Source organism: Micromys minutus, assembly GCF_963924665.1.
Source record: "Micromys minutus genome assembly, chromosome: X".
Classification (NCBI taxonomy): domain Eukaryota; kingdom Metazoa; phylum Chordata; class Mammalia; order Rodentia; family Muridae; genus Micromys; species Micromys minutus.
The window spans coordinates 20,612,863-20,632,792 of NC_137970.1; the positions used below are offsets into that span (position 1 = coordinate 20,612,863).

General features: G+C 40.9%; 1 protein-coding gene across 3 annotated transcripts in view; it reads left to right on the plus strand.

The window, feature by feature from the left end:
- The first annotated feature begins 2,212 nt into the window (after positions 1 to 2,212).
- CLCN4 (chloride voltage-gated channel 4) overlaps positions 2,213 to 19,930 on the plus strand; it is a 62,264-nt gene continuing 44,546 nt past the window's right edge. For 2 of the 3 annotated variants that reach the window (XM_080909988.1, XM_080909990.1), the window contains exons 1-2: positions 2,213 to 2,346; positions 3,548 to 3,732. In XM_080909988.1, the coding sequence (XP_080766114.1) occupies positions 3,719 to 3,732 (14 nt within the window). In that variant the 5' untranslated portion in view covers positions 2,213 to 2,346; positions 3,548 to 3,718. The remainder of the gene's footprint in view (positions 2,347 to 3,547; positions 3,733 to 19,930) is intronic. The other variant, XM_080909989.1, reaches the window with a different exon arrangement.

Here is a 19,930-nt window from a genome sequence, read left to right on the forward strand (position 1 = left end):
ATATGGCCTAGAGATAGTGCTGAATGATGATCTTTCCTTGGAGAGCAAGAATCAATGTTACTGTTCTTTTGTCTATCCTGAATGATAAGGACATGGCATTTTCTCCATGCTATTGCTGGGAATGCTTAGCTGTAAGCATCAAAGGACACCTTGGAGATGAATGTGCTCAATACATTTAATATTTGACACATAAAACTGAGAGTGCTTGAGACATGTATGTTTAAATTATATTTAATGCATTCCAAAACTCTTGAAGCTTTCCACCAGCCTCTTTGGGCCAGACATTGGGCTCTCCTCCCTAGAGATTTAACCACCAATTTCTTGGGGTTCATTAAGAGATGTTGTATATACAGATAGGTAGTTATTTTTCCTTATGTCCAAATAAGGTGCTTCATTATATATCAGAACCTCTAGCACATCATGGGGGGGGTAATGCTTCAGATTCCTTGGGACATCAAATCATACTTTATAAGTCATTCTAAGCCAGAACTCTACTGCCTCAGCATTATTGATATTTGAGGCTATATCATTCACTGTTGTGAGAAACATTTCTTCACACTGTAGCCTGTTCGGGCTCCAAGCACTGAATGCCAAGAATATACTGCTTGTCCATCTAGTGCCTGCGTAGTGCAGCTGAAAATGTCCCCAGGGGAAACGGAACAATATAATTTCCATTAAGAACCAGTGTTTTAGGTGTTAAAAGTGGCTCACAACACTCAAGAGGCAATCTGAGCTACAGAGTGAGATTGTGTTTCAAAATAGAACAAAACAAAGCTTCTGCAACTGAGCAACAATTCCATAGTATTGTGAATCTGTGTGTGTTTCTGGAAAACGTACAGATAATGAAGAGGGAAAAGGTTTAGGAAGATCCATGTTGGGAAATTATAAAATATGTGAAGAAAACAAAAGGAATTGGGATGTAGAAATTAGAGCTAAATGGTATTTCCCCATCTAATGAAGCAGGGTTACCAGAAAGAGAAAATGACAGGATTGGCCCTCTGTCCACTGTCAGACAGGTAGGACTCCAGAGATTGGCTGTGATTGTTCACTTCAAGCTTTGTACTTAGGATTGAAGACTCTTGAAATAAGAACTGTACATCAAAAGTAGCTACAACTATGAATTTTACACATTTTTTGTCACAAAACTGTGTCACTGTGGAGAAATCATCGTATAGCAGGAGGAGCAGAGGAAGAAGAAGAAAATTGAAAAACCCCTAATTCTTTTCTCTGGCTAGTACCACATTTGATAATTGGATGAATTTGATTTTTAATTGTTTTCTATGTTCATATATAAAAGTTTGTGTAGCTAGACACAATTATCTTACACCCACATAAAAAAGATAGATCACTTGGTACACGTTTTGGAGCCTGATTGTGTTCCATTTAACCTGCTATGAATGTCTTTTTCACCCTAAATATCTACCATCATTGTAATTTTTATTCATTTTTGACAGTTGAAGGTGAGGATATTGCAAGAGTTATTTCATTCTGTGGAAAAGTCTATGGCTCCATTTGAGGTCTGTTATGTGTGTTCTCAATTGAGTGAGTTTAGGTCTATTACAGTTTGTGTGTGTGTGTGTGTGTGTGTAAAAGACAGACAGACAGCAGGTGTGTGCTTTCTTTCCTTTTGTTTGTTAGTTTGTCTGTTTTTCCAGACAGAGTTTCTCTGTGTAGCCCTGTCTGTCCCGGAACTCACTCTGTAGACCTTAAAATCACAGAGGTCCACCCACATGCCTCTCTGCCTGGAGTGCTGGGATTAAAGGTGTGTGCCACCATTCCTGCTGTGTGTGTCTGTGTGTTTTCAATAGAGTAATCACCCGGAAAAGGAGAAGGTAAAATTAACCTCAAACAAACAAACAAAAAACCGCCCCGGATGAGGAAGGTGTTGGAATTTAATCATTTCAGCCAGGCTGAAACACAAAGGAAAACTGTGGGCAGTGGACTCAGTTACAAGCTGCTGGCAGCAGGGTAAGTTATGTCCTTTACCCCTCCCCCAACCGGGAAAAACTACGACCAGGGAGCACTAGCCGCTGGAGGTGGGGTGTCCTTTATTGCAGAACTAGGGTTCTCCAGACACCCTTCCACCGGGGGTAGAAGACCAACCACACTGCAAAGGCTGTCTTCCAGAGCCAGGAGCTGACCAGTAGGGCAGGGCTGGGCTCAGTGGCAGAGCTGAACACGTGATACTGCTAGGTTGCCTCCCAGGCCCTCTGTGTGCCCAAGGCTGAAGTCGACTTTTGCTTCTGGCAGGAAAATGAACTTGTCAGTTTTGGTGTGCTTCAGACCCTCGACCCAAAGGAGCCAGGAATTGCAGTAAATTTGCCTTTGTATCTCAGAACTATAAAGGTAAGTTATTTGTCACTCTGAGAAACAAACCTGAGAAGAGTGACCTAGAAATCCACACCACCACTGCCAGTTTAAAAAATACGATCTTGAAAATAAATGATTGTTGAGAAAGGCGAGGGCTGTATTTAATCTAAATTAGAGTTTGACCTTTGAGCAGAAATGTGGTTAATCCGGAGGCAATGGTGGTAAAGGGGACAGGGTTAAATATAGAAGGAAATAAAAGCTGTTGGAATAAGTGGCTGACCAATTTAACCCATGCCTGTTTGTAAAACAATCTATTTAACGTGTCTTTCGGGGGAGTGATCAAAAGGAAGGTTATAATTGCGATTTAAAGTTAAAACAATTGGGATATGAAGGAAAAGAGCTTCTATCAATGCCCTTTTACATCCCCACGACATTTATGTGGTTTGGCAAATAAATAGTTTTATACATGAAATGTTTTAATAATTTCAAATGTGCTAGTTCCAATTTATGAACTGATCGCAGAATTTTCAAAAGCTTTTAAACAAAGACTGTTTTACTGTGAATGAGAAATGTTGACAATGTACATTATAATAGTAAAGTGACTCACTTCTACAGAACGTCAGAAAAATTAGACAACCTGAAATAATGAGTTGTTACAACTCATGCTTGAGAGATTAAATGTCTTACCCCAGGATTTAAAATAAACATAGACACATACAGCTATGTTCTGTCAACAGTATTTTATTTTAAATAATCAAATATTACAGTAAATAGTATTAATGTGTGGTGCCACTGGTTGTTTTCTTAGTAGATAAAACCAATGTAGTGCAATCATCAAGAATAACTTAAAGCATTAGTCATTGGTGTGATTACTAGAATATTCCATCAAGAATTGCTTGAGTGTAATATTTGGAATATAATTTGGAACACCAATCGTCTTCTGCACTGTCTAGTGCATGCATGGTTTATGTCTGGTGTCATTTTGATTTTCATAAAATACATTTCTCTATTGCATCTGATAAAGTGGAACACCAGATTGTGTTTCTTCTTACAATAATCTCCTTATTGCTCCCTTTTGTGAAATCCTATTATATGCTTGGAACGTCTAATAATGTCGATTGCTCCTGTGTGCTGTTTCCTATAACTTTCCCAATAAGGCTAAGCAATAGGAATGCTCAAGACAAAGCCCTGAAAGGAGGTCAGATTGACTGTTACCTGTCTCTTCTGGAACATCTAGGGTGTTCCTACCCCACCCTCAGACCTCAGGTCTTGCTCCCAGCCGCAGGACTTCAAAGACGTCACGTGGCAGCGTGAAGCCCGCCTCCTGATGACGTCACACAACTCGCAGCAGACGCGCTGAAGAAAGGATGCTCTAGGATGCTGTCCAGGTGGACGACCACGCTGCAAGATGCGGCACTGCAGGTAAGGGGTGCGTGGTGCCCGGATGTTCTTCCTGGAGCTGCTAGCAGTACAGGCGCTGCAGGTGGAGCCCGGGTCGGTGGTCTGGTGCCCTGGCAGCGTCCCCTAAAACTGAAAGCGGGGCCTTTAGCTGCTGCAATGCCTGCTGCCCACAGCTGCTTCCTCCTGCTGCTTTTGCTGTTGCAAGCATCACACCGGGAGTGGCCTGATGCCGGTCCTTTAGTGAGTTGGGTTTTGGCGTGCTCACCTGCAGAAAGTGGGCAAAGGCCAGACAGAGAAATAATAGCCTCTTTCTAGGAGGGGGAAATTTTTTTTTGTACTGATTACAACACATATATTCTAAAGCCAAAGACCAAGTGAAGGAGCTGCTTTGAAAAGATAGCCATAATCCATTTTCCTTCTGCCATTGTGCTGGCTGAATAAAGGCATTTTTTATTGATTCTTCTCACAGAGGTTGCTTCTCAGCAGTGAGCCTAATTTCATCCAAAGCAAAAACTTGCTGGGGGAATGGCAACTTCTTAGCTGTAATTGAAGTCGTTTTTGTATTATTATGCAAAGGTCCAGCTCTTAAATGTGGCCTCCGGCCCTGGCAAATGTGTTTTCAGTAGATTTAAAAATAACAGCATTCAATAAATACAATAAAATTTAGTTTTCAAAGATAACGGGCCAGGGTAAAAACGTGGCTATATCTCTAAGAACAAAATGGTCCTTAATGAGAGCTGGGAGTTGGAGATAACCCAGACCTTTAGAATTTCCAGCATTTTTAATTGCTTTGCTGCATAATTAGCTCACTGAAGGAAGGGGCTTGATGACTCAGCGGCAGATGGAGGGGTCAGGTGACTTCAGTCCCAGCATGACAACTAGTGAGTGTGTGCATGTGTGTGACTGGGAGTGGAGGGGGTTGGAGGTAGGTTAATGCCCTCTTTTCCACCAACTCTGTTTATATTCCTTTCTTCTGGTCTGTGGCCGGTACTTGTGTGGGTATCCGAGAGAGGAGAATGTAATATTCTCTCCTGAAAACCTGATATCTTTGGGAGCTGGAGCATCATCGGCACTGGAACTTACCCTCTGAAGACTTCCATCCACCAGCAACTTTGGTGAAATAGTGCTATTCAAACTGATAATTGAAAATGACGATTTTTGTTCACACTTTGGGATATCCTGATCGGTTGCTGTGCCCTTCATTCAGTGATTTGTTTTTTTGTGAATTTCTTCCTTTGTTTTAGGTTGGCTACATGCATTAGATTAGTATTTAGCAGTATTCTTATTCAGTGTTGGGTCATGTGCTTCATATTTGAGAGACCCTGAATTCTATCTCTAACAGCAGAAAACAAAACATCCTCAAGTCCTCCCATTTTTCTTCTCCCTAACACTTGACAGAGCAAAGCAGGTGATGGAGGCAGGAGGAATAGACACTTGGATACACTTTTGGCTTTGCTGCTGTATAACCTTGAAATAGTCACTGTTATCTTTTCATACCTCTACTTTCTCATTCTGAATGTAATGAAGGCAATTAGAGTTTCTTAACTTTAGGATGACCACGAGGGGTTTCTGATGCATTGTAAGATGTTTAGCCTAGTATGTGACCGATGCTAGTATGAAGGTCTTACTTCGAAATGTGACAATCCAAAATGTACCAGGCAAATTGCTACCTGCTTACCATGGTTAGGAGTTACTGATTTAGATAATACCTTTATTCTTTTTTTTCACACTCCTAGTACTGGGGTTGGAATCCAAGACTATATATTGTATGTGAGATAAGCACTTTACCACTGAATTGCTATCTCAGCCTATAGATGTGTTTTAAATGTTATACTGGCTCTAACATTCCAGAGTTTGTTTTCTTGTGACTTGTTCAATGTGAAGCCCTTGTTCTGAAAGCATCATGTCAGGTATATATGAATTACAACATGAAGGCCTTTTTATTGTGAAGGTTTACATTCACAGTTTCTGGGGGAAGATGAGAGGGAAGCTTACATGGTGTTTGTAGTGTAGGGATGGGCTGACACAAAAATGAGTGTTTGAGACAAAGAAACAGGCATTAGCCAATCATGGACTGAAATTTGTTGAGACACATCTGTCCAGCGAACCTATATACATCAATATGGGGCAAAGTATCTGTGAAAACACCATCCTTCTCTTCTGCAAGGATGAGAATGACAGGCTATATTGAAGGTATCTGAAGGACAATGGAGTGAGATCCCTTGTTCTGAGGCCAGATGTGGTGAAGTAAGGATAGAAGTGGTGTGCCCACAGCTACAAGGAGGCCAACATGACTGTCTGATAAACCATGGCGACGGCAGGTATCTCAGGGCAGCCATGCATGCAGGCTTTAAGCTTTAGGATAGAACTATGTTTCCTGTGGCCTTCTTTGGCACTTATGAGGGTAGACAATTGGCCATATCACTTTCTATCTCAGAATAGATGCAACATATGTATGATGTGGCCAACTTTTACTTGGTGGTCCTACTTCCTCATGTTTCAAAAGGGCCAGCTTGATCGGAGAAGAAATGTAAAATAGGAATATTCCAAGAGACTTGAAACTGTGAGTCCCTGTGCTGTTGCAGCACAACTCAGTGTTGTGCTGAGGTGGGAAACATCTTTACTGAGGGTTAGAAGAACCTGAAAATATTTCCTGGTCCCCTGGGCCTGGGATTTTGAGATGTAACATCTCCCATTATTTTGTCATCAGCTCATGTCTGATGACAAAATACTACTTTGCCTTTAGTGAAACAGGCAGCTTCTGAAATCTAGGATGACAGCATCTGGCTGTATCTGGTCCCCAGACTACTTTCTGTTCAGGTGTCTTTCCCTTGAATCCAGGTAGCTCCTATAGCATCCAGAGAAGGCTGTCCCAATCCTTGTTGCCTTAGAAGGCTTGTCTCTCACCCTGAGCTATCTGGCCTTGCCCCTTCATAATTCAGAATCATAAAAGTAAATTAGAATGAGTATGTGAGGGTGTTCTTTATCAAATGATACCTAAGAGAACAAAGAGCCTAATACAATTTGTGGCCCTTGATTGGATCCCAGTTTGAACAAATGTCCCAGTAAACATTTGGGGGACACTTGAAGAGTTGTGTGCATTGCTATCAGATGGTAATTTGGTAAAATGAATCTGAGACTTTTGCTCTTTCTGGGCATAATCTTGCATAATGCCCTCTCTTGGCACTTGGACCACACCCTGTGACGCACTTAGCTGGGACAATGTCCTGGCATTTCTGAAATTAGCATATAAAGAACTGGAGATTTTGTCTTGGGTATGCTGTGTCCTGAGCAGTCCTACCTTATTTTGAAAACCATAACCAGCTGTGGCATGGGTGTACTTGAAAGCAAATCTCTCAGCAGTGTCTTGTGATGGTGGAAGTCTTCTCAGAGACATGGGGTCTAGGCACTTGGCTCAGGTACATCCCGATTTGTGTGCCAAATACCGTGGTGATAGTTTTACATTGTTAACGTGACATGAGTCTCAGGGAAGAATTATCCATCTGGGCTAAACAGTAGGCATGCTGGGAGATTTTCTTGATTGCATTAATTGTTATGGGAAGACCTACACAGCACCATTCTCAGGGGTTGTTTGTTGTTTTCTGAACCGTATAAAAGTAGAAAAAAAATGAGCTGAGCAATAAGACTCATGCATATATATATATATGTATGTATATATACACAAGGAAATATATATATTTCCTTGAGTGTGGATATAACTAGGTCCTCAGGTTCCTGCTTCTTTGACTTCTTTGCAATGATAGTCTGTAATCTGGACTTGTAAACCAGATAAACCCCTTCTCCCTTATAGTTGCTTTTGTTAAGGTATTGTATCACTTCATCAGGAAAAGAAACTAGGACATGCAGTGAGATAAGTCAAGCTTATTTCCTGCTGCTTTGTTTTGGGTAATTTGTTATATAGCAACAGACATTCCACGCATATGTTCATGGATGAAGTCTTATATTTTGGAGATGCTTGTTAAAGTACATAGAGGTAAAATGCTACGATAAAACAATTTCATCTCTTTTATTTTTAGTGCTTTGTTGAGATCTCTTTAATATGTTTTTAATTAGAAGACAGAAGAATGATTGTTCTAACTGCATTACTTTCGGCGTCATTGCTCAGCCAGTGGGTGTGTTGGACATCAGAAAGCTTCATTATCAGTCTTTTTCTTAACTATGTCTTCATGAGCAGCCCACAGACATTTTGTTTCTCATTTGTGGGAGTGTGCTTCTTTTATAAATCATGACGTTAATTACATATTAATTAAAAATAATACCTTATTTTTGTTGAAATAGTAATTTTTGGACATGGTGACAATTTCAATGTTACACAAAACCATTTAGTTCCCTTATATTCTTGCCTCCTCCTTCTCCAATGCAAATGCCCATAGATAATTTGGTTATACATGTTTGAAAAAAATACCTTTGCAGACACACCCATTTAAATAATATGTTATCATCTGTTCCTTTTCACCCCTGTCTTAATAGTATTTGTTGCTCTTGCAGAGAACCTGGGTTTGAGTCCTAGTATGCACATGACAGTTCAACCTATCTGGAACTCCCAGTTCCAGGGGATCTTATACCATTTTGACATCTACAGGCACCAGGTGAACATGTAGTACACACATATATATTCAGACAAAAACACATACACATAAAATACATAAATATATAAACATGAATACACAAAAAGTCAGATGTAAGGATATTCTATTACTTTTGGTAAATCTATACATTGTCTTGTTCCACTTGCTAGAACTGCCATTGTCATTCTAGTTTCTATTACCACAGACTTGCTTATTCTTGAGTGTCATGTAGGTAGAGACAGAAAATTCAATTTCACATCCGGCTCCTTTCTATTTAAATGGCTTTGAAATTCATCTCTGTTTAGCTGTGACTCATTTCATTTTCTTGTAAATAACATCATAAGATATACAACTGCATAGCCAAGATTGTGAAGAGTTTGAGGCCAGCATGGAGTGAGTTCCAGAATAGACTGGGCTGCAGAGGGAGGCTTTGTCTCAAAAGGAGAAAAGAAAAAAAATGGAGCAGTAACTTATATCTCCATTTCTCTAGCTATTGTTAGAGGATTAATTTGTGTCCCAATATTCATAATTCATATTTCATTGCATTGGCAGTACAGGTGCAAATGGTGATTGATAGAGATGTAAGTTAGACAATCTATTACAAGCAATGATGATGGTATTATATGAAAAATAGAAAACTCTGAAGAGTTACTCTAAGATTCAACACATAGTGTTTAGATGTTGGAAGCGAACTTCAAAATCAAAATAATTTCTTTAATTTACATCTGAGGAGTAGATGCCTAGAGGCTGAACCACCTTTCCAAGATCAAGTAGTTTTGATAGAGCTATGTATGAAAAAATGAGACATCCTTTATTTCCTTTTTCTGCCTTGTGATGGTAGATACCATGTTTGTCTTCTTCAATGCTGTGAGCTCGAAGAAGATGCTCACTCAAGTTATATTCTGGGTGTGGTGGTGTATTTCGAAGGCTGTGGTAGGAGGATTGATAGTTTGAGGCCAGCTTGGGTTATATAATGAGCTCCAGGCAAGTTTAAGCTATGTAGTTGGACGTTCCCTCAAAACAACAACAAATCTGTGCAGGTAGCTGTAGTGATGGCTTAACAATTAAGAAGGAGTAATGCTCTTCCCGAGGACCCAAGTTCAGCTCTCCCGCTCATATCAGGCAGCTCACAACTACCTGTAACTCCATCTTTAAGAGATGCAATGCCCCTTTTTGACCTCTGTGAGCACCTGCACTTAAGTGCAGATAATCCCACGTGGACACATACCCATATGTACTATTTATAAAAAAAGAAAATAAATCATTAAAAATCATAATAAAAATAAAAAAATAAGTTCAAACATAAGAGAGAGAGAGAGAGTCAGAGAGAAATTTTAGAGGGAATAACTGGGAAGCATACTTGGCTGAGGTTGAAGGCAGTGAGAGGAATGAAGGAAGTGATGTGATTATATTTTAAGTAAAAAAATTACAGTTAAAATTTCTGTCCCAGAGGAAAAAAAACTAAATACATTAATGTCCTAAGAAAAAGCCATCACTATGAGTACTGCAATAGCATTTTTTGTGACATGAACCTCAACACCTTAGCAACATTGTACTTTGTGTGTGTGTATGTGTGTGTGTGTGTGTTTGTGTGTCTGTCTGTTTGTGGCATGCATGCACAACAATGTATTAAAATGTGGATGTGGTCATATGTATAAATGTCAGAGGACAACTTTTGGGGTAGCTTCATCTCTCATCTTGTTTGAGACAGGGTCTTTGTTGTTTTTCTACCACATTCCCCAAACCAGGCTAGCTAGCTGCTCCTCAAGCTTCTGTGGATCTTTTTGTCTCCTTCTCGAATCTTCTTATAGGAATTCTGGAAATGTAGAAACTTTCATTACAGATAGATGTTCATGCTGGTTTTATGTGTCTTTGGCAATTCTGACCCAGGTCCTCACATTTACACAACAAGCAAGTGCTTTTAATCACCAAGCCATCCCTCCAACTTCTTCAATAACATTTTAATCCAGCAACTATTCCTTGCTTTCCTTCTGTGTGTCTAGGCCAGAGTTTCTCAACATGATACTATAATGGTGTGTTGATACTAGGTTGTGTTTGTTTGGTTTTTGTTGTTTTAGAGACAGGATCTCAGACATGTAGACCAGGCTGGTCTCAAATGTATAATGTTTCTACCTCAGTCTTCCAAATACTGCTATTACAGTCATGCACCATCATACCCTGTTGGGGTTGCAGGCTTCTTTCTGGTGGGGTCAGTATCAAGGGTTAACAGTTCCCCTCACCTGCATTTCCATAGCAACCACTCTTGATATGGCATTTGAAAATGTTTCCAGTCATAACCAGGTGTCCCCTGGGTGGCAAAATTGTAGACAACTTTACGATGGTGAGGGGCTGTGACACAGTCATCTCTGCAGCTAGCTCTCCAAATAACAGGCTGGTGACAGTGACAAGAGCTCCCTATTAGCCACTTAGTGAGGGGCTGAGGGCCATGGGATTAAAGAGGAGATGCCTCAAATGGAGGCCGAGAACAATGGAGTATATAGATGGACAGGAGAATTAAACTGGGACGGTTCCCCAAAATGTTAGTATGTTGCAAGCCTGTAGTGCACAAAGGTCTGGGATGATTACTTCCTGTTACCTCCTTTCCCTTCTTCCCCACCCCCTAGTACTCTATGTACCCTGATACCCCTTGTCTGCTTGACACAGGACTGAGCAGGCTGATGTGTGGCATGGCAGACTTCCTACAGCCCCAGTCCCACGCAGCTATTTGTCCCATCTTGAAACCTAGCCTGAGTATTGGAAAGGAGACCAAGCCAACCTCATATGGCCTCTGGTGACACAATCAACTTAGTGTTCTCCACCCTCCCCCAAGAGGGGGATGGGACTGTGAGTTCTCTCTGTGTTGCTGTTGCCAAGAGTCAGGATTTTAGAATTTCCCCACAGACACCTTCCAACAACAGCAAAAGGAAGGGGCTCAAAATAATAGCAATAATAATGAGCAAAAGCACTTCATACACATTAAATTCGTGGGGTTCTCCAGCATTCTATGAGTCAAGAGCTGTTACCCTAAGTCTTTGTTCAGATAAATTAATGGAGGCAGAGGAGAACATAGCTCTTATACACCACAAGAAATGGGTTTCATAGAGCCCAGGTCACACGGTCTTTTGCTACTCCCAACAGGCCATGGTCATTTTAGTACCTGGATGCCTCCTGGTTATATTGAGTGGGCATTGGGAGCCATGTTTCTCCTAAACTGTGTGGAAGCAGCTTACTATAGACACTCAGGTTATCCTCTCATTTTGTAAGTGGGAAAAGGCAAACACATCTACACAAAACCTGGCTATACTCTCTTCATTGCTTGGGTTGCTGTAATGTAGGATTATACAATATTCAGATAACAGCAACTTCCCTCATAATCTGAGATCAAGTTATAGATGGCTGTGAGGAAAGTCTCTTATAGCTCTCACCATGGCTTCTCCTGTTATGCTGTATGTGTTTCTGTACCCAAACTGTGTCTTATATGGACACTGACCTTATTTCAACTTCATTACTTTTATAAAGACTTTGTCTTCAGATATGGTCCACTCTAAAATACTGATGGCTGGGACTTTGACGCAGGAATTTGGAGGTAGATACAATTCAACCATAACAGTGTCAAACAGTGTTTCAGGGAAGTGGCGCCTTGTGTCCTGGCATTGTCCACATTTGCCTTATGCTGACCATTTTTTTTTCTGGCAAGGTTTTCTCCACAATCTGTGTTCTGCTTCCCTGTGACACTCTTACTCATAGATTAATAAAAGTTAGACACCAATGACTAGTGCCTTTGTCAAGGTTTCATGCAGGGAGTCATCAAACACAGCTTTGATGCATTCCTCCTGTGTTCTCAGATTGGCCACAGCAAAGAGAACAAAGCTGATATGGCTGAGATGGTGGCCGAAGTTTCAGTCTTTGGGGGAAGCAGGGTTGATGAAGGGTATGACTAAGCTATGAGGAAAAATAGCTCACTGTGGTGGGCTCTCCTATATCCTGACCACAAAGTCGTGTTAGGCTGACAAGTAAGTACCTCCCAGGCTTCCTCTGTAGGAGAAATAGTAAGTCTCACATTTAACCAAATCAACCTAGACTTGAAACTAAGACATGAGAAGTAAGGAAACATGGCTAGGCCATAAAATCCTAGGCCAGCATAAGTACAAGTCTCAGTGGCCACCTTGAGATATATGTACAGGCTTCCTAGCTATGGCTAGGCCATAGCCTTGTCATGTTAGCCAAACCCCAGCTCAAGCCTAGGAAGAGAGTGACTACCCCATAGGGTTCATTCTGCCACCCTTTCTCTTGTTGCATGATCCCTGGCCTCATCCATATTCTTACGTCCATATTCTGTAGCTTCAAGTCATGTTAAACTCATCCTTCTCTAAGGAAAGCCCTGATCTCAAATGAAGCCCAGCCAATAACTGGGTATGGTTTTCTCAAAAATTGTAAGTTATCCTTTATTTCTGATTATTTAGTCAACAGCACAACTAAAGAAACAGCTGTTTTTCTCCTTTCTCTATATCCAAGGACTTCCACAACTCTAATGACCTTGTCTCTAGTTCCACCAGATGTCAAATTATCCATTAAGTCATGCAAGTTTGTTCATAGAGTACATTTAACAGTAACTTAAAAAAACTAATATTAAAATATTTTAATTAACTTACAAATTATAATTTTCAGATAGGGTCTCATGTATCTCAGACTGGTATCAAACTCACTTTGCTGAGTTTGAACTTATAACCTTGAACTTATGATCTTTCTACTTTTACCTCCTACATGATGGCATAAAAGGCATGGATCTGGTGGGAATCAAACTCTAGACCTCTTGCACACTAGGCAAATTATCTGGATTTAGCTACACCCCCAGGCCCTGTCAGCAACTCTAAATATGTATGTATGTATGTATGTATGTATGTATGTATGTATGTATGTATGTATGTGTGTGTGTATTTTTGTGTGCTGTGTGTGTGTGCATGCACCTATACATGTATGGCATGAGTTATGAGAGGACGTTTGGTTGAGAGTTGGTTCTTCCTTTCTACCATTTGGCTACTGGGGGGATCAAAATCAAGTTATCAGGCTTGGTGGTATGTGTTTGACCCATTGATTTATTTCACTAGCTCAATAGTGCCTTTTAAAAGCTAGATGGTATTAGCTCAAATGAATTTGAAATGGTAGGATAGTCACGAAAAACAGCAAGGTGAGGAAAAAAGCTTCCATTATTGGAGAAGCTACCTTCTAAGATGGGGCCTCCCATGCCTGAGATAGAGGTGCCTTTGTTGCTTAACTGTAAAGGCTGACCTTGTGACTGTTTGTTGTCTGTGTAATTATTTTATCCCTAACTGATCTTAAGAGACCCTGCTTCAGGGCTGGAAGAATTCTCAGTGGTTAAGAGTATTGGCTGCTCTTCCAGAGGAGCCTGGGTTAGAATCCTAACACTCACAAGGCCATCCTCTACTACATATGAGGCTAGAGCCCTGGGTCCTTCCATTTGTACTCTTTGGTTGGTGGTTTAGTCCCTGGGAGCTCTGGGAGTATGGTTGATTGATATTGTTGTTCTTCCTATGGGGTTCTGGTTGGTTGATACTGTTCTTCCTATGGGGTTGCAAACCCCTTCAGCTCCTTCAGTCCTTTCTCTAACAAATTTTAAAACCAGATTTCTTGTTGATTTCTCACATTCCTCCACTATTTGCAGGAGAACTTCAGGGGTTTGCCCCCTGATTGGTTTAAGGAGTTACCAGATTGTGGTTGTTACTTAAATTATCCCTTTGGGGTGGGGGTCAAGGGAGTAAAGGTATATATTTTTACCAGTTCTGAGAGTCATTGTTTACACTGGCTCCTAACTATGCATTTAAAGCATGTCACATGAACAGAGCCATCATATCTGTCATCTAAAACAGTGGCATCAGATATAGAGACGATATTTGAATCAGCTGCAGCTATTGCAAGGTTTTGAGTGGTATGAGTTGGGTATATCAGATGGACAACAGAGTCACATGTTCACATGCATGTGGTCACAAAGCTGTATTACAATCTCTGGTCAAGGTGCAGACTTGTTAATACTTTCATACTTTCATTGGAATGTTACAGGAATGCCTGGTAAAGGTTGAGTTGAGGTTGGAGGAATTGGGGAGAGCTTCATGCACCTAACTCTGTATGTGTGTGTGTGTGTGTGTGTGTGTGTGTGTGTGTGTGTGTGTGTGTTTTAGAGGCAAAGACAGAGAGACAGACAGAGACAGACAGACAGAGACAGAAATAGAGAGAGAGGCAGACAGACAGACAAAGGGGGCAGGGAGAGAGAAAGAAGACAGAACACAGTGTGGACAGAAAATAAAAATCCTGGTCCCTTTGTTTTGTTTCTCTTTTTCTCTTTTCCTTTTCACCTTTTTTTTTCTTTTTGAGACCAAGTCTCATATATCCTGGACTAAGCTAAAACCTGTTGTAGAGTGGAGGATAACTTTGAAATCTTGATTTTACTCTGACTTCCTGTTCTGGTTAATTTCTTTGTCAACTTGACACAAGCCAGAGTCATATGGGAAGAGGGAATTTCAATTGAGGAATTGCTTCCAATGGATTGGCCTGTAGGCAAATCTATGAGGGCATTTCCTTGATTAGTGATTGATGTGGGTGGGCACAGCCCACATTAGGCAGTGCCATCTTTGAACAGCTTCTTCCGGGTGGTGTGAGGAAGCAGACTGAGCAAGCCATGGGAAGGAAACTGGTAAGCAGTGTTCTTCCATGGCTTCTGCTTCAGATCCTGCTTCCAGGTTTTTGTCCTATTTGGCCTTCTGCGTGGCTTTCCTCTGTTGATGTAAAATGAAATAATTTCCTTTTCTCATGATGGTTTTATGTCATCACCACAAGAAAACGAGTGAGTGCTCCTACCCGGGTCCTAGTATTGCAGAGTACTAGGATTATGTATTTGCAGCACCGTACTCGACCCTTCACTCTATTTATGTATATAGATAGAGTGGTTTTTCAAGACAAGGTTTCTCTGGGTAACGACTTGCTCTGTAGAACAAGATGTGCAGAGAGATCCACCTGCCTCTGTCTCCCAAGGGCTGGGAATGAGCCACCCACCACCTGGCCCCTTCAATGTTTCTAAGCTTCCAGTTTTTTTAAATCTGAAAGATTAAAGAACAATATCAGCTGCTGCCTTAAAAAACATCTGTGGAAAATTTATTTTCACCTCCATCTGCTAAAGCAGGTTAAGAACATTGAGTGCTTCATGGTGGTGCATGTCAAGAGGCCGAAGCAGTGGGATTGCTGTGAGTTTTCGGCAGTCTGAGATATAGAATAACAGAAAACAAAGCAAGCAAGCAAACAAACAAACGAAGTGCAGTACTCTGTTGGGCAGTCTGAAGCTAGAAATTACTTTGTAGTGGTTGGCATTGTTTGTTGAGTGAACTCCAGCTTTGAGTTAGGGCAGCCTGGCCCATCCTCATTCACTGAGCTCCAAATACACCTTTCAGAAAACAAGAAAGTGGAGAATGAGAAATTGGCTTGCCTGTATAAACTTAGTGGGTTGGTGATGCTCCCACATCTGACTGCCCAGTTTAAGAGCAGTTCCAAAACACCCCTGTCACCCTGATCAGGATACAGCATATTGACTATCATGAATACGTATTGGCCATTATATCCTAAACCAGTCTAGTGACTTTTGTTTTGTTGTGTCTTTGCTTTTCTCTGCAGAGTTACTAGTGAATTGTTTGTTCTGGTGAATCAGCCTACTTCTGCCTGTTTCTGAATATACCATAATTGAATAGTGTGTATTCTGGTGTGTCTGGATTGTTTGGCTCATCATTCCGAGTTCAACCATCACCTACTATAAGCATGTTTAGGGATGTGCTTGAGTCAGAGCAGAGTCAAAGAGAAGCTACAGAAGGGGACAAAGAAACTGCCATGAGTAGGACAGGCAATCACACTGGTCCCTGATCCTTAGGGCTCTGTTCCTATAATGGGATCTTTAATTTGGGACTTCTGGTGAACTACAAGCTCAGCAGAGAAGCTGCGACGAGGCTGGGTCGAGTTATAAATTAAAGAAGATGGAAACCTTTTCCACAAAGAGGCTTTGGTTGCCAGATGGGTAGGTGCTGAATCAGCAAACCCGGAGAGGCTCCCTCTGGTGGTCATGTGTGATGTGACATCATTTGTGAGCCCAGAGGCTGGACCAGTTCCTGAGTTGAGCACCTTATGTAACTCATGTAGGTTACAAGAATTTTTAAAAGGCTGCTTGTGGATTAGTCATTGAGATTGGCTTCAACATCTGTAAGAAATGAAAGGTTTTTTTTCCTTTCCTGTGGAGGAGGGATGCTTATTTTTAGATGTCACATGACCTAGGCCTGTCTCTGAGCATAATATTCTCAGTTCCTGTCTTTCAGCTGTATACTTCTAGAATTCCTGTTGAGGCCTATGATATTAACTAGAGGTTACCTTTACCTCTGACCTTAAATTTTTTATTAGAGAAATACAGCCATGATATTTTATTCATGAGCCAGGGCAACTAGAAACTGAAAGAATTAATTAGTTGGAGAATCTCATAGAAACTTCAGTGGTGTGTGTGTGTGTGTGTGTGTGTGTGTGTGTGTGTGTGTGTGTGTGCATTAAGAACTGCCTTTTATTATCTCAAAGTGTCAAGGTTGAAATGTTAGTGATGCCTTTTATTGGTATTTCTGGGACCTCATTCCCTTAAACAATGCTCTGAGGCACAACTGAGGCTGCTTAAATTTGAATTAGTTCTAGTGGATCACAGCAAATATCTGCCCATGGTTGAATGGAGCAATGCATTGGGACTTAGTTCTACAGTCAAATAGCCAAGTAGGGGCTGGCAAGGAATACTCATTCATGGGGCAAACTCAGATTGCTACCTGCCCTTATTTGACTTCTGTATTTTACTGTTTTTGAACTCAAATGATTTTTACAATTTTTTATTTTTGAGCTCCCCAATATTTTGTGACACAGGAAGAATATATGAAATTTGAATTTCAGTGACCGTAAATACGGTTTTATTGAACCAGAGCCTTGGCTGTGAACATGTCAGGTCTTTTGCTACTTTTGAATGATAACAGGAGTCAAATAAACCTAACATCAACCACATGGCTCACAATGTTTCAAACATTTTCACTCTGGCCCTGGAGCAAAAAAACATTGGCCCTCTGGGTTATAAAACAAAGAGGTTGAACATATAGTAATTATGTTCGACAATGTAGATAGACATTATAGCACAATTTAGAATGCAAGGAAGTGGAAATTAGTGGAAAGCTTGCACGCAGATAATCAGAAGTAGCATGTACTGTAAACTTCACCTTAGCAGGAGTTAAGGATGGGGGGTATAATGGGAGGCAGGCTAGGCACATGCTATTTTTGTCTTCAGTACTGGTTCCCTTTGAAAGAGGGCAGGTGAGTTGCTTTTTAAGTTGTATTCTCATAATTGTGTATTTTATGTATTTATTTGTGTTTACACATCTGGCGGCCAGAGACTGATGTTGGATATCTTCTTCAGTTTCTATCCACATTGGTTTTTGAGACGGGGTTTCTCATTGAACCTTGGGTTCAGAAAGTCAGCTAGGGAGGCTGGACAGTGAGCAGCAGACATCCTCCCTTGCCTGCCTCCCCAGTGCTGGGGTTACAAGTATATTGTTACGTTCTGCTTTTTCTATTCTTTGGGTGGGGGCTAGGGGTTAAATTTAGGTTCTCTGTGCACAGCAAGCACTTTACTGACTAAGCCATCTTCACAACCCTAATTTTTTTTCTATTTTTGTAAATGATTTCAAGCTTTGGGGTGTAGTTTAGTGGTAGAACACATGCTTAGTATGCATGAGAACCTCAAATCAATCTACCAGCACTCGAAAGGAAAGAAAAAGAAAAGCAGGTGGAGGGAATGGGGGAGAGAGAGGCGTCGGTATGGCAAGTCCTCAGAATGTTAAATATAAAGTTCCCTTCTGTCCTAGCAACTTCACTCTTAAGCATATATGCAAGAGACATGAAAAGATGCACACAAAGGCTTTATGCCATACTTACAATAGCATTATTCATAACAGTCCCAAAGTAGAAACCATCCAAATCTTTTGTCAGGAGATACAAAGAAACCAAATGTGATATCTTGATATAGTGAGGTATCATTTCGAAATAAAAAGGAATTGAATGCTAATACATGGTATTCTGTAGCTGGATCTTGCAGATGTTGGGCTAGGTGAAAAGAACTCGCCACAAAAAGCCACGTATCAGATGACTTCATTTAGGGAAAGTATTGTAGAATATGTAGATTCATAGACAGAAAATAGGGGACTAAAGAGGGACTGCTAATAGCTGTGAGGTTACATTTAGAGGAGACTGATAGTAATGGTGATTATACAAGTCTTGGAATGTACTCAAGCATAAATTCAAACTTTATAATATTTCAATTATTATAAACTATGTTTAAAACAGATTCGTGCTCCATAGCCCTTTGTGAGTTTATATAGGTCAGAATGCAGATGTTTTAAAGTGACAGTCACCTAGCTCATCAACACAGCTGAAGGGACTGGCTCTTCCACCAGGTTATCCTAATTCACCCCTTGGGTCCAGGCTGATAGAGCACTGCAAAGCAGCTTCTAGAATTCAGTTAAAAGGGACCACTCAAATTCTAGTTCTCAGAAATACAAGGCAAATTAAAATGTCATAGTAAAATCAGTATCTTCCTTGGACTTTTCCGTGATTGGTTCCACTTCCCTGACCTCTTATTTTCTTTCGTCTGAAGAGAAAACAGTGAGACTTACAGTTGGCTACTGCTCTGCATTGCCATTCGTGAGCAAGGACTGTTAACTTCTTGCTGGTTGCTGCAAGGCCCCATTACTTACTTGTAAATGTTCTTTTTCCTTTCTTTTAGTTTCCTTTCTTTTTTCCTTCCACCCTGTCTCTTTTCCTCCCTTTCTCCCTCTCTCTTTTCTTTTGGGGCAGTCTTGCTCTAAACAGCACTGGAACTTGCTCTGTAGACCAGGATGGCCTTGAGCTTGCAGCAGTCCTCCTGCCTTAGCCTCACAATGCTAAAATTACAGATATACGTGTTATATCCAATTGCAGGTACATTTCTGCTTGTTTCTTTTTTTTTTTGAGGGTTTGTGTGTGTGTGTGTGTGTGTGTGTGTGTGTGTGTGTGTGTGTGTGTGTGTATTCCTGGCTGTCCTGGAACTCCCTGTGTAGACCAGGCTGACCTTGAGCTCTGAGATCCATCTATCTGCCTTTGCCTCCTAAGTGCTAAGATTAAAGGCATGCACCGCCAGCACCCGTGATAGGCATCTTTTTATAAATGGTTATCAGTCTCTTTTGTGTTATACTGCTCAGTCCTCACTTGGAGGTGGTAAGACAATGATGCTTACTTTTGAGGATTTGAGACAATCACACAGATTATCTCCATTTGAATTTTGCTGCCATCAAAGAATATGTATTTTAGGATTGTCTTCTCTGTACTACTAACTAAATCCAAATGGCAGGGAAGATAGCTCTGAAATTTCTGGAACGTCCCAAAGGCCTAAACATTATCTGAGGCACAGACGAACCATTCTGATTAATGAATAAATGTTTGCTTGTCCATGAGAGGGTGAAAGGAGTAGGTATTAACTTTCAATCTCGGCGTCACATGTTTGGGCAGGTCACTGGAGGTCA